Here is a 14,247-nt window from a genome sequence, read left to right on the forward strand (position 1 = left end):
TCAAGAGTCGTGTCTTTATACTTAGCTGTTTACCATGAGTCATATTGAGGTGCCAAGCGATAGGCGGATACTCTGAGACCTGATTTGCCCAAACACGAGCAATGCAAGACTAGCTGGATAGCTCTCGGTCGAGAGAACGAGCGGTATATGCCGGATGACGGATGACGGAACAAACTTATTGAAACAGACGAACGACAGGATAAGGGGTTGCAGGCTGAGGGCCAGCGTGGGTGACGTAAGCTTTGGCCATCGACCGTGAGATCACCTTCAATCACCGGTCTGCACCATCATTATTATTTTCCTTTGTTTCCTTTCATTTTAGATCTTTCCGTACTGAGTATTGATCTACTCTATTGTGTCCGCGGAACCCGAGCGAACTCTGTTTAGAGAAGAACTCTGTTTGGAGAAGATTATGTTGAGATCAGCTATTTAGGTTTTGACAGCGCACTCCTCATGTTCAGAGCCTCATAAATGGCCACAATAATCATACTCATTCCAGAATTCTCTGCCACTTAATATACATAGAGAGAAATGGCGGCAGAAATCAGAAGCAATCACATTTTACCCCCGCTCGTTCGCTCTTGACAGGAGCAGCTGCTCCATGTGTCGTGGATCCTCCTATTGATGGGTTCCATCTTCTTTAAATTACCCAAAGATCAATCACATGGAATTGATGGTCATATCCTGGGTATTGGCTAGGGGCTTTTGGTTTGTCTCCTGCCTGGTCAACCGTGCTGGTTCATTCGAAAGCTGTGTCGAAGATTGGATCACCCTTTACAATATCGCCGGTTACTCTCTGCAATAATAAATGTTTCAGGTTCAAAGCTCAGATGCTCTCTAGTTATTTTGATGATATTCAGCAAATGATCACAGCTATCTATTTTCCGATCTGTTTATAGACATCACAAAATGCAAACTGTGCTAAGTGAAAGTCGCCTCTTAGTATATTATCACCGCACCCGCTCCGAAAATGCATTCTATCCAGCCACGCCAATTAGTAATATTCAGAAATTCTGTGATGTTAAAATTTCCACACTGCTTCCTGCTTCCACTTAAGAATTCGTAGCACCGCGAAAAAAAGCGTCCCTACACCGACCATTAAGGCACTGAAAAGCTGCGCCTTCCAGAAAATCGCATGTTCTAGGTTCAACAGCGCCCCTGCAATCGGATTTCCGATAAGCAGCCCCAGAGCCGCGAAGGCGAAGCACATCCCCATTCGAGTTCCGACGACGCTCATATCGGGGGTAAGTCTAGCGAGAATGGTAGGGGGCAGGGAAACTGTGGCGCCCGAGGCAAACCCATACAGACAGGCAAACACGATTGTGCCAGGCTCATTGCGGATTCCGATCCATGCAAACGCTAACACGGCTGCCATGAAGGTAATTGGCAGGGCTGTGTTCAGCGAGCCGATACGGTCTGCGATCAGGCCAGGGGCTATCCGGCCAAAGACAGAGGCAGCGTTGAGAATGGCGATAGTGTAGAAGGCGATGTTGCTGTTGGAGTGGAGGAAGGTTGTGAAGTATGTGGGAAGGTAGAAGAATGGAAAATAAAGCCCGGTAAAGGAAAAGAATAGACCCAAACTGAAGATCACAAATGGAGGTTCTTTGAGGGCAGAGGGGTCGAGCATGGATCGAGACTGCTTCGGAGGTGGCAGACGGGATTTCATTACTGCAACCGAGACGCACAAGGTGCCGAGTGCAATGAAGGCGATGATGCGAGTTGTCCAGCCAAATCCGAGACGGTCGATAAGCTTGTGGAATATTATGGGGTAGATAACTGAGCCTGGTGGGTATCATCGAATCGTCAGTCATGCAGGTCTAATTCAAGAGTTTGGAAGACCAGCTTACCGATGCTGCCTCCTGCCGCTGTGATCCCAGTAGCTAATGCACGCCGCGATGTGAAGTATGTAGCCACAACAGCCACACTTGGCAGAAACAAGAAAGCACACCCAACTCCCACAACTAGGCCCTGAGCTAGGAAAACTTGGTAGTATTTGGTCGACAGGGAAGTCATCATTAAGCCAAACACGACAAGAAATGTACCTAGCAACAAAAGTGGCCTGAGATGCCCTTTGTCAAAAATGGGGCCGACAATTATTCCCGCCATCAAGAGCAAGAAACCTTGAACAGTCCCAATCCATGAGATCGAGGAGGCCGAGTACTTGAGTAGAAGGATGTCTTCATAATAGCTTTGAAAGACGCCAAACGTGTTGACAACCCCCCTGGGGTATCACATCAGCATCTAGAAGGATTGCAGCTATCACAGAGAAACTCACCAGGAATTGAAAAATAAAAAGAAAGCTCCTACTACTTGAAGCCAAGCAACAGACCCCCCATTCGGCGGCGGTGGCGGTGTCGCCTGCTTTGAAGGTTGGTTCTCAGGTTCCGATATATCGGACTCGACAGAATGGCCTGGCAAAGAGATAGGCTGTACAGATTCTTCCTTGATTGAAGGTACAGACATCGCGATAATTATAGCACCAAGAACCAGAGGTATCACTGCTTTTGTTCCCTATTACCCCCGGGGATCGGAGGAATTTCTTGAATAAAGATTAATATTTGCAGAGACAAAACATGAAAGATCAAGCAAAGGAGTAGTGACTCTTATGGGGCCATGTGCTCGGCATTTCGGCCTTATCCTCATGGCGTCCAATTATTAATGTCGTACAAGAGCAAGTTGTAGTTAGTCCTTTTTGGTGTACTTGTTTGATATTATCATCATGACCCACGCAAAGGATCGCGCTAAAATTCAATTCACAACGGACTGCGTATTGGAGACCGTCTTTTGGAAACCTTTAACCGTGGTCAGTGCCCCAAAGCATGAGGAGAGTAATTTGGTGATTTCAAAGCAGAGATTAATCTCGATAGGAATCCGACCAATAGTCATCGACTAAGCTTTGTTGAGCAAGATGAATCTAACATCACTGGTTGCCTGAAACTGGTGTGGTTTACTAAGCAATCCTCATCCTCGGTCTGACAGCGAGTGGGGGGGAATGATGCAATCTCTCTTTGACTTGATCAAATAAACCCCCGACCGCTAGACTTAGCCTTGGTTTATATACGTATATTTTGAAGCGTCCCTTTGCGAGTCAATAATAAATTCCATTTTTATCTTGTAGACACCGGAGGCGTTGTCCAATGTTTCCAGCGAGAGATCAGGCATTTTAGAGAGTTAGTCGTCTTTCCTAATCAAAACCTGTCCGCTCGCTCTTCTCATAACTCTCAATCTCCAGAAATTGCTTGGCAAGATCATTGATAGTTTCCTTGAGGTCCCGAAATTCTACTCCAAGGATCCTTCTGACCTTTGAGTTGTCGGTGGAGTATGCCCCTGCGGGAAGAGAGCTTGATCCAGGGTTTCCAAGAGGGACTCGTGGGTCCAAGTCTGGGAAATTCGATCTCAGAATATCGCATATATCCTGAAAGCCAAATTGTCTGGCACAAACAATAAAGCGATGATTAGCTGCCTCTGGAACAAGCATCGCTTGTATTTGAACTCTTGCCAAGTCCTGTACGATCGTGAGCTTTCTTAGGCGCAGATGAATGAGACATTAAAAGGTATCCTTTCGACTAATTTCACTCACCCGTACATCGACATATGTATGCACTGGGATATAAGGCATAGGTGTGCTCTTTGATGATTGACAACTGAGTCTCCAAATTCGGCTGTTTGATTCGTTCAAGTCCTTGATACTGTGAATTGAATGTTTGAGAGGACCCAGAGTTGCAGGAGGGCAGAGAGTCACTAAATCAAAATGCGGCTTCTCGTTTTTAATGAACTCCCAGGCTGTGTATCCTTAGTGAGCGATGTCCAACGAAGGGGGTTACAACTTGTTCAATCTAACTCACCTGCTATCTCAGCAAACTTCTTACTTGCTCGGTAAGCCTTTGACGGGTCCCCATGAAGAGCTTCTTCCCATGAGATTGGATTCCAATTATCTTCGTTATAGAGATCACCGGATTTAAGGCGATCATAATCAATTACTGCGGCGCAGGAGCTGGTGAAAATGACTCTCTTGACCGAAGGTGCGTGCTGCTTCACCGACCGAAGTATTTCAGTGGTGCCCTTGATCGCTGGGTCAAGAAACTCTCGATTATTTTCGACGGTGCCGTATACAAATGGCGATGCTGCGTGGAAGACAATGTCAAATTCATCGTTGACAGCCAGATCAAAAGCACCCGGAGTCGTGATATCGGGTACAATGGCGAGGGAAATTTGGGAATTGTAGTTTTTGAAATCGTTCAGAATTCTTTCTCCCTTTTCTGGCGTCCGAACTGTGCAACAGACCTGGTGGCCCTTCTGAACGAGCTCGGAGAGAATGTGCGAGCCAATGAAGCCGTTTCCGCCCGTGAGCAAGACACGATAAGCCATTATGGAGAATCTAGTGATCGGTATTTGATTAAAATTATTACACAGTCCTGCCGTATCGTCCAGTGCTTTAAACTGCTTTATGAGGGTTTCAGACTCTTTGGCTGGTCGCGGGAGTTTATTCGGAGTTAAGGTTAATACCAGCCATAGGAAGAGCGTTCGTCGAGGACTCGGAGATTAAAGCCTTACATGACTTGCGCTTAAAATCTTAAAACAAGTGAATGGAGGAGAATTCAATCAAAAGACATTCAGAGTGGGATCACATTAATCAATTGGAGCGACTTTCGAACAGCATTTATTAATACAAGACCGCTAACAGCAGAGCGAAGAATGTCGTGACAAAAGCAACAAAACAAGAATTATAGCTCCACTGCATCAATATCGTAAGCGAGATGCCCTTGTTTTATTCCCCGCTTATCGAGCCCAAAAGCCCACGAAATTTTCAACATCATGAACATGCTCATTTCTTTGAACTTCAGACCCCGTGGGGTAGTCTTCCGCCGTGACTCTCCGTTCTGGGCCGCAATCTTGAAGATTTCTTCAACCCGTGGCCTACGAATCTCATCGTATCTGGCAAAGACCTCTTGGAGAGGCCGTTTGTGGTCTTCTAATAGACGTGATAGTAAGAACACATCCTCCAGTGCCATGGAAACGCCTTGGCCGGCATGCGGCGACATCGCATGCGCAGCATCTCCAACCAGCACACAACGTCCCTTCGACCAAACTCCACCAAGAGTCAGCCTGTACACAGGGAAGAACTTCACGGATGTGACGTTGTTGATGAGATCTTTGAGTGCAGAGCCCCATTCTCCACGTGCATTTTCCAAGGTCCTACTCAGCGAGGATTTGAACCCGTCTATTTCCTCTTTCCCGTGCACTTCCCAGCCATCGCGGTCATCGCCCGACGCCGGTGCTGGAACTTCTTTTGAGAAGAAGCAGAACATCTCATCTTTTGATGCGGTGCACGGATTGACCGCCAGGATTCCCTCCTCCGTCATGGTAGCCTCGAGGCCGTTGATCTGGGCTGCAGTCTGCGGAGATAAGAGCTTGGTCGGGATAATGCACCCGAGGCCGGAGATGCCTGAATATTCCAAAGGCTGCGCAGGATCGACGTAAGCACGTCGCACATAGGAGTGGATCCCATCACAACCGAACAGCATATCGGCAGCGTCAGTCGATCCATCCGAAAATGTGACCTTCACTTCCTTGGCACTCTCCTCGATAGAGGTAAGGCGTTTGTTAAAGTGGATTGGGATTTTGGCTTGCTGCACAGCTTCGAGTAAAACGTCCACCACGTCCGTACGCTTGATACGGACGTATTTGAACCCAGTCTTCTCGCGTGCCCATCCGACAAAGTCATGCTCGCCGAGGACGTGCCCGTTCAAAGAGTGAAGGGTCAGGTTGGGGCCGCTGAAGCCCCGCGCCAGGATTTTATCGACAAGGCCCAGGCGGTGTAGGAGACGCATGCCGTTGGGTAAAATTCCGATTGCTCCGCCCAGGGTGGTGGGCTCAGATCGCAGTTCGTACAGCGTGCATTCGATATCTGTTCGTTGCTGCAGGCGGAGAGCGGCTGCGAGACCGGCAGGGCCAGCGCCAATGATGATTGCCTGTACGAAGAGGCAAGTGGTTAGCAACGGGCTTGATCGAAAAATCAATATTTGGTATGTACTCAAAGTACCTTTCTTTTCTCAGTCATCTTGATGTTGTTTTCTTTTGATGAATTGACCTTTGAAATCTGATTTGAAAGATATGGCATCGGCGGGCTGATATACTTCACGGTCTACCCCGGAGCTCCGCGGGCTTTAACCTAAATTTGGAAATCTCTACCGCGGGGCCGCGGATCCGCGGACTTGCCGGGCCTGGAGATCGGAAGCCAGCATCAACCATTCAATTAGGTATCCTTTTGAGGGCCTATTATAAGTTTGATATGAAAAGTAGTGGTGATAATATGTACTTTAGAGCTTATATAAATGTATCTTTTGATGATCAACAATATATCAATACAAGTTTACACATGGGCACACTGAATATATTTCAACTGGGGAGTGAATGGACTGAACCGGTCCACAGATATGTAGGTACATATGCTGAAATCAATCATTAGATTGATAGACAGTTCTATTGTCACGCAGCATCGGTTTCAACATTCAAGAGCCAGTCGCATTCAATACTGTTTACTAGTTGTCTTTTCAGCAGCCTGGATTGAAAATGAACCAACCCGGATCGGCAATTTGCCGTGGCCTCGCTGCAGAGCACAACGCCACCCGCACTGACTCTCATATCAAGCAGAGTGAAACCTTCGATCCATCGAATCTGCCAGTCGTGGGATACATATTTCCCTACCATCTGCAGACCGTTAAAGATGTTCACGTCAGGTAGGCTGACACGAACCGGTCGCGGCGGATTATTGTGACGCAGGGCTCCTACTGGTCGAGGAACGAAGAGCCGTACTTCGTTGAAGAGGGTTATGCATGGAAAATGTGATCTATCGTCGAGACCCCGACTCCAGACAGCAGTTAAAAGTCCGACCAAATGCGAACCACGCTGCTGCCCTTTTTCCTTGCAGAGTACATATGTTGCTCTTACCCCGCGACCGCCGCTGCGGGCTCAACCGCCCAGTTTTATTCCTTGTTCAACACCCAAACCGGCACCAACAAGGACGGTGGGCTATGGGGGATTTGAACCAAGGAAAGCAAACCAACATCTATGCACCTCGATCTCCACACAGGACGTGATCAGATTGCAGCTGGTCCAACTAATCCGGCTGGTTGGCTCGCTATGATTGGTGTAGTTGAGAATCTCGGTCGCCAGGTCTTGCTTCTGTTCGTCGGAACCAGACTACTCGCAGCGCTTGGGACCCAGCACCAGCATGGCTGTTTCAAACCACGCCCTTTTCCCCTGAGCGCCGTGCTGATATTCCCCGAAACAGACTATTGAAGTGTTCGCCTCGTGCGCTAGCCTTGAATATCGCTGTTTAACTTCTTGCAAAAGGATGTCTATGGGCTTGGCGGGTTCAGACAGAGCGAAGGCCCGCCCGGCAGGGCCAATCAAGCATGGCCCCCACCCAACAGTGGAGCAGGTCGATTTGGAATTCACGGGCTCATCACGTCTCACGCATTTGGCGGGCCCTTTGGGGGGTCTCTTGTTTGCACCGGTTGCCTAACAGTTTGGGTTGGGTCATAGCACCCCCTGAATCGATTCCAAATCCTTTGAAGACTTTTGAATTTATGGGGGGAGGCTAGTCCTTCCCCTATTTCTCCCTAACTCTTTAAAAGACCCGAGGAATTCCTTCGCAGAAACCAGCCCTGAAGGGAGGAAAAACAACCCGCAATTTGATAACGCAAGATTGATAACGCGTTATCAACGCGTGCAAAGAACAAATAACCCCGCCTAGAAACAATGGGACATGATGGTATCAAGGTGAATAAAAAAAAGCCCAAACTCTCAAACACATCCAGGAAATCAGAACCAGAATCAGTGGAAAAGAAAATAAAAACGCCGGGATCTAAGAGAACATATGGCTGAGAGAAAACATGCAAGCAGATGTCAACGCCGACGACAGAAAAGCAAAAGCTGCAATCATAACGGGCACCGAAATGTCGGAAATCATGTGAGGAGAAAAAAAAGCAAGACGCGCAGACTTAAGAATCGAAAATCGGACCGAACGCAGGAATCCCCCGCGACTCTAGTTCATACACGATGCGGGTGGTCAGTACTGGGTTACTGATCACGCACACCGCTTCGGCTTCGAACTCGGGGATCAGGCGCTGCACGAGAGGAACCATGTCGACTCGGCCCGTCACGTCAGTGTCCATGATGATTGGGTCCGCGTCCATCTTGTGCACTAGGTTCAGCACCTCCTGGCCGTACGTCTTGAGCGGCGCACGGGTCTGCCAGAGAACGCGCAGGTCGGGCCGGTTGTCATCGCCCAGGAAGGACAGGCAGGGACCAATGCCGGAGCCAGTGGTCACAACGATCACCCGCTTGAAGACGCGCATCGAGTATGCGAAGCCGTACAGCAGCACTCCCCGCTTCCAGAGATGAGTGGGTGGGTTGTTGATCGTGTCCGCCGTCCAGTCGCCAGCCTTGGACACCAGGCAGGAGAAACTCGGGGTGTCGGTGCCCCGGGGACCCATGGGTTCGGGGTCAGGGAAGGTAGCAAAGCCATGCCAGTCGCGCAGGGGATGCTTGGCGAGCTGAGTGCCTTTGCCAAATGTGGTGACTGCATGGTCGAAGTGGAGGCGGATGGCATGGTTTGACAGGCGCTCGGGCCGCACCGGGACTTTCCGCAGCATGACCCATGGCTGCAGGATGGCGATCACAGTGACGACCAAGAACCAGAAGGCCGGCAGCTGGACGAGGAAGAGCCCAAATGAGGAGTGTTGGGCCTGACTGAGCTCATGCGCGAAGACCAACAGCAGCGCGACAAACAGGGCCACAATGAGCCAGGCAGAGAAGCGGTGGGTGAGCTCAAAATAGTCATGGCGCTTCATGCGGAACGTGGGATGCGCGACGACGACGATCGACACCAGCAACACGAGGATGAGGTAAGCCAGCGTGACGGGTGCGGCAGAAAAGCTGACGGCCGTTGCATCACTGGAAGACCAATACTGATGCGACATCAGGCCGACAAAGCCAATGTACCACACCAGTGCGGCCACGCCGCAGCCACTATGCACGCCGCCATAATGGTACACCTTCGAGGCCACCCGTCGCAGGGCATATGGAGCCGACCTGGGAATCGATAGCACCACACGGAAGATGCTGTTGACAACGAGAGGCTGCCGGGCCAGTCCGCAGGCTAGTAGGTTGGCCGCGGTGGCGTTCACCAGCGCGAGTAGTTTCTGGTTCGTTACCATGATCCACACGAACAGGCCAATGTTCGCGAAGAAGACCACGGAGAAAAGGCGGCGGTATATCGTCCAGATGGCGTACCGCATGTACGCAAACCGTTTGGGCTGCGCATTAACGGTCTGCGCCTCAAGGTCGATTTTTTCTTGGGACATGAGATCCGAGGATTTCTTGTCCGTGACGAAATAGTTGTCCCCCTCGACCTTGGTGAGATGGCTCTCACCATCGGAGAAGAGGGTGACCTCGCTCAGATGCGGGGAATGGTTTGCCTCCATCTTGACGACGGCCGGCGGGGGAGGCGTAATGGGGCTTTTCTCCGAATCCGACATGGTGTCTGGAAGGAGAGGGAAGGGGCCTTTACAGGACCGAAAAAAAGGTTGGTTTCAAAAGAGAACTGAGAATGAGGAAAACAACGGGAGGGGGAGGGGTGGTCGATGAAGTTGGTAACCTGACCGAAAGTGAAGGCTGACGTTGGAACTTGAAGCCGAAGCTAACACTGTCAACAGGCGGATTCGGGGATCTGGCTTTCTTATCTCATGGATGAGAAAAAGACACCGGCAGAACATGCGGCTTTTGAAACGAGAGTGAGGTGAGGGCGGGGGCGTTCTATCCCAACTAACTGGATAGCCCTAATGCCTCTAAAAAATAATGCCTCTTTTCAGCTAGCAGCGAGCAGCGAGCAGCTAGCAGATACAGGCCAGATCAGACCAAGCCAGGACAGACAGAAGACCGAAAAAAAAGGTTGTGACCCAACCACGAACCAAGACACTACAAGCCTTGCACACTTTCACGATATTCAGATCCACAAGTTCGTCCTAAGGGCAACTCCACTTCTCCATCCTTCCGAAGTGACGGCTTCCTCTGCCTCTTATCACACAGGGCTCCTTCCCATTCCGTGAATATATTCGATCATTTTGCGCGCCAGAAACGGCAGGTTCCTCGGCCGGTCATGCCTTGGCGCTGCTGTGCCCTGTGGTTTCGCAATCGTTTGTTTTTTCCTTGCGTGGAGACCGGGGAATGGAGCCTGGAACATGGAGCCTGGAAGACCGGATCCTTCTCAGGCGGCTAGGTTTGTGTATGACACTATCACACCGGCCCAGATCCCCGTGTACTAGTGGGAATACTTGACGCCAATGACAACGCAAGTTGGACCACCCTCCAGACTTTCAGCTCTCCGACGACCGGCCCAGGGCCCTGACATCCCGGAGGGGTGACGCTGTGGGTCCGATGGCGTCGAAAAGTGGGCTCACCCTATTGGGAACTATGGCCACCATCTGGCGCGGGAAAAACGGGATGGACCGGAAGTGGTAATCCAAGTCCATGGGGAGGGAGGGGGAAGTGAGGATTCAATGGACCCATCGTTCACGCCCAGCCATGATGTAACCCAATCACGACTGTCGTCTCAACAAGATCGTCGACCGAGGCCTGGGCCCCCTCAATGGATACACCAGCTTCACTTTTTGACGACCCTCTTGTGGTCTGCAGGTTGCCACCGTCAGTTCCTACAGAAGCCTGTTGCATACAAGCGAGGCCCGCGACGATCGGCCGTGGTTGCATGAAACGCACGATGACCCAATAATGTCCATGGCGAGGCTTCAATACTTCGGACGATCGGAGTCACCACGGGGCGCCGATGGCCAGAATCCTCGCGCGGAGCGGGGGTGCCAAATGCTTCAGCTAGCTCCGCCATTTCAGCCAGCACCGGTCATCACCGAGAATCAAGATTTCAGACTAAGCGGGTGAAGTTAAGTCAAAGAAAGAAAGGGAAAAAAAGGACGGACCCAATGAACCATCCCAAAAGAAACCATATACATTGCGGGTTCCTGGCCCTCGGTACCGACGGTTTGCTCGTCCATGCATGGGCATCTCCCCCTCCCCATCACCTGCGAGTTACTTTCTCATATTGCTTTTTGGTTTTATTTTTTTTTTGCTTACCTTTTTTGACTCCTGCGCCGTGTGGTCGATCATTGCTTGCAGCGGGGTGACGGGATTCCTTCCCCTCAGATCTGATTTTCAAAAAAAGCCCATCCGTTGCGCTGAACCCCGAGGGCCGGAGTGGATCCGCCGTCCGCTGCACCACGAGCCTGGATCGGGTTGGTGCACTGCGTCGGTATGGTGCATCCGTTGTCACTAGTCGATCCTAGATCTGAACGGAACGCCCGTCCCCTCTTTGATCCATTGTTCTGCGCCCTCCTTCCTATTTTCACAGGGAAATAGCGTTGTCACACCGACGGGCCATTTAAAGGGTTGATTCAATATCATGCCATATATCCTGAGAATGGGCTCCACCCCTCCACTCCGAGCGGGGACGCAAGCGCCTAGGACAGTCCTGCAGCCGACTGAAGGAGGAAGGCAGGGCAGAACACGCTATCGGACGAGATCCGGACCCGTTCGAAGCAGAAAAGAGGGGTTGAGAGGTTGGGTTGGGGGGGGGGGAGGGGGTACAGAGGCATGAACTGGTTTCCGGGCGCACATGGAACAGACTTCGCACTAACGCGGCTGTGCTCCTACACTAACAACACTAACAACACTAACTACACTAACTACACTAACTACACTAAACACCGTCGCGGAGGCAGAGCGAGCCGAGGCAGCCATAGAGTGGTGTTGAGCCATCTGAATCCTGGTGCGCATTGCCCAGGTGTCAGGCAGTGACATGACATGAGTGGGGAAAAGGCTGGGCTGATGTGTTAGGCAGGCTGCCATTGGCCTTGGGGGTATAGGCGATAGACCGGGGCGTCAGCCCGTGTCTACATCATTGCTGGCTGGGCACTGTACGTGCAGGGCTCGGTCCCAGGCCCTGTCCTGGGCCCTAGCGGGTCGGCGGGGACCGAGTTGCCAACAACTTTGCTGAATAGTGTGGAAACCACGGCGATCTCAGAAGAAGAGGGGAGGGGGAGAGGGGGGGGGGGGTATCCAGCATGAGAGATCGATTCAGCTCGTGGAAAGAGGGGCGAGCAGCAGAAGAAAAGAGAACTAAAACAAAATGATGCCCGATCTAACGCGAGGAGCCAATGGTAGCCAGTGAAGCGGTTGCGATAGGGAACGCAATTTTGGGGTTTAGGTTATGGAGAGATGGAGAGATGGAGGGAGGTGGAGTTGGGAAGGGCGGACGAAGAGTGGACGAGGATCTGCTGGCCCGTCGATCCGAAGCTCCAATTCCCAGTTCCCGGGACGGCGGTCAAGCACCAGCCACCGGAAGCAGCAGCAGCAGAGGCAGAAGTGGGCGAGAAAGCCCCAAAGTCAAATGGCCGGAGCAAAGTGTAAAACTGTAAAAATGTACAACTGTAAAAATGTCAATCTGTAAAAGCACATCCTCTCAATACTTCCCCCTCCCCATATTGGGCCCAGAGGTTCACGACCAGAAGCAATTCCGCAACCCTCAGCTGCCTCCAGCCCCAAACCCTCGGGGACTCGACGCAATGAAAGGGCCCCGGAGTGGCCCCGGAGTGGCTCTGATCCTCCGTCTTCAAAGAGGATGCGCAAAGCCCGGACCCGAGCTTGTGGCTCAGCCGGAGATCCACATTGTGCGGGATAGCTGTCGTTGCATTCCATTCTGGCCTGGCCTCGACTGCGCACGCTGTCCTTTTCGGGCTGGGCCTCGTGCATCTGATCAATCACAGATGCCCCTGGGGCCGGGTCTTGCCCTTCGCGCGCGCCACTCCCCACCACTCGTCGTCCGCCAAATGTCCCACTTGCTGGCTTTCCACTCTTCATCAGCACTAGTCTCCTGCACGTATATGCACACTATCGCAGTTTTGACCGTCGAACCGGTTCGGTGGAACCCGCGAACAGGTTCGCGATCATCCTCATCCGCTCATGACACATACATTTTTTTCTTCTTTTTTTTTTCTCTGAATTTTTTTTTTCCACTTTGTGTTTTAACCTTTCTCAATTTGATTTTTTTGAACCAGATGCCGCTGCTCTCTAAATCCGGATATTTTAAAATTCTCGTCGAATGGGAGGTTCCACCCGTGCGAGTATAGTTCTGTTCGTCGACATGGACCATCGAGTCATTCGTTGCGATCACACACTCAGTCTCACACGATCTCGTTTTCTCCCCCTTCCCGTATGAGCTCACATTTGGTTTCTTTTCCGGATCATGAATCCGATATCCGATCACGATCGTGCAAATAATTGGGAACCATGGGGAATAGTTGCGACCCTCTATTCAGCGCATCGGCATTCTCCGGTGGGGTGCGGAGGCACTCGGGAAGTGCTCGATATGCAACGATGCGACTGATGGCGTAGTCGATCTGCGCGAAAGCACTACCGATGGAGTCTCCGACGCAGTCGTCGTCGTTCAGGTCGCATGGCACACCAGTGTGCGGCTGTCGAGTTCTGCAGTGGAGATCGCCAGTGGGGGAGACGGCGTCACTAGCAGCAACGACAGAAGACAGAACGCACTGAAAGAGGAGAGAGAGAGAGAGAGAGAGAAAAGCAACCAGTCGGACAAAAGTCAGGGCAGATCGGGTTCTCCACGGGTTCTCCAGTCCGATCGAAGCGAAGCACAGTTATCTGCTCTCTGGCAGTTTTCATTTGCTCGCACTGGGATGGTCGTCCATTGACACTAGACCCAGTTGTGAGGCGCCCCCATGATCCGCTGAAAAAGGTCCCTGAGGTCCGACTCACTTTGGGATTTCTCTTGGATCGGCATGGGAAAGGGTGTAGTGTAGTTGTATACCACAAAACCGGATCTATAGAATCATCTCTGGAATCTCTGGGCGACTCTGGAGGCCTCGATCTCGAGAGTTCGGATGAGGCGTAATACAATCATCCCCCATTTGTCTGGGGTCCTCCTGTCATGATCTGCCGGACCGAGCTCGGTCATCTAGAACAGCGCTGGAACAGCGACGTCCGGAACGTGAATCGCCCAAAGCCCCGAAACTCGCGCTAGTGGCTTACCTCAGCGCGGTGATTCCAAATCACCGCCTCCACCAACCGCGGCGCAGCCAACCAGCGCGTCCCGACGCAGCCAAGCAACACCCAAACCACAGCTCGCAGGATCATCGCGCTTGCTTCAGGAAATCA

General features: G+C 51.4%; 7 protein-coding genes across 7 annotated transcripts; all 7 read right to left on the reverse strand.

The window, feature by feature from the left end:
* Positions 1–1,021: 1,021 nt before the first annotated feature.
* On the reverse strand, positions 1,022–2,463 carry N7462_004564 (MCT family MFS transporter; the record flags this gene model as incomplete). The annotated part of the gene is made up of 3 exons (XM_057076290.1): positions 1,022–1,782; positions 1,848–2,221; positions 2,276–2,463. 3 exons carry the CDS (start codon positions 2,461–2,463, stop codon positions 1,022–1,024), a joined length of 1,323 nt encoding a protein of 440 aa, XP_056935795.1.
* Positions 2,464–3,184: 721 nt separating this feature from the next.
* N7462_004565 (SDR family oxidoreductase) lies at positions 3,185–4,368 on the reverse strand (the record flags this gene model as incomplete). The annotated part of the gene is made up of 3 exons (XM_057076291.1): positions 3,185–3,505; positions 3,581–3,783; positions 3,846–4,368. The coding sequence occupies 3 exons, from the start codon at positions 4,366–4,368 to the stop codon at positions 3,185–3,187; spliced, it is 1,047 nt and encodes a 348-aa protein (XP_056935796.1).
* Positions 4,369–4,724: 356 nt separating this feature from the next.
* Positions 4,725–6,061, reverse strand: N7462_004566 (FAD-dependent oxidoreductase; the record flags this gene model as incomplete). Its single annotated transcript, XM_057076292.1, has 2 exons — positions 4,725–5,972; positions 6,044–6,061. The coding sequence occupies 2 exons, from the start codon at positions 6,059–6,061 to the stop codon at positions 4,725–4,727; spliced, it is 1,266 nt and encodes a 421-aa protein (XP_056935797.1).
* A 1,945-nt stretch (positions 6,062–8,006) lies between these two features.
* N7462_004567 (integral membrane protein TmpA) lies at positions 8,007–9,545 on the reverse strand (the record flags this gene model as incomplete). Its single annotated transcript, XM_057076293.1, has 1 exon — positions 8,007–9,545. One exon carries the CDS (start codon positions 9,543–9,545, stop codon positions 8,007–8,009), a length of 1,539 nt encoding a protein of 512 aa, XP_056935798.1.
* Positions 9,546–10,578: 1,033 nt separating this feature from the next.
* Positions 10,579–10,906, reverse strand: N7462_004568 (uncharacterized protein; the record flags this gene model as incomplete). The annotated part of the gene is made up of 2 exons (XM_057076294.1): positions 10,579–10,718; positions 10,783–10,906. The coding sequence occupies 2 exons, from the start codon at positions 10,904–10,906 to the stop codon at positions 10,579–10,581; spliced, it is 264 nt and encodes an 87-aa protein (XP_056935799.1).
* A 1,375-nt stretch (positions 10,907–12,281) lies between these two features.
* Positions 12,282–12,933, reverse strand: N7462_004569 (uncharacterized protein; the record flags this gene model as incomplete). Its single annotated transcript, XM_057076295.1, has 2 exons — positions 12,282–12,501; positions 12,530–12,933. The coding sequence occupies 2 exons, from the start codon at positions 12,931–12,933 to the stop codon at positions 12,282–12,284; spliced, it is 624 nt and encodes a 207-aa protein (XP_056935800.1).
* Positions 12,934–13,316: 383 nt separating this feature from the next.
* On the reverse strand, positions 13,317–13,873 carry N7462_004570 (uncharacterized protein; the record flags this gene model as incomplete). The annotated part of the gene is made up of 2 exons (XM_057076296.1): positions 13,317–13,622; positions 13,793–13,873. 2 exons carry the CDS (start codon positions 13,871–13,873, stop codon positions 13,317–13,319), a joined length of 387 nt encoding a protein of 128 aa, XP_056935801.1.
* Positions 13,874–14,247: the final 374 nt, after the last annotated feature.

This window comes from Penicillium macrosclerotiorum (assembly GCF_028827735.1).
Source record: "Penicillium macrosclerotiorum strain IBT 26536 chromosome Unknown utg000003l_segment0_segment0, whole genome shotgun sequence".
NCBI classification, from domain to species: Eukaryota; Fungi; Ascomycota; class Eurotiomycetes; order Eurotiales; family Aspergillaceae; genus Penicillium; species Penicillium macrosclerotiorum.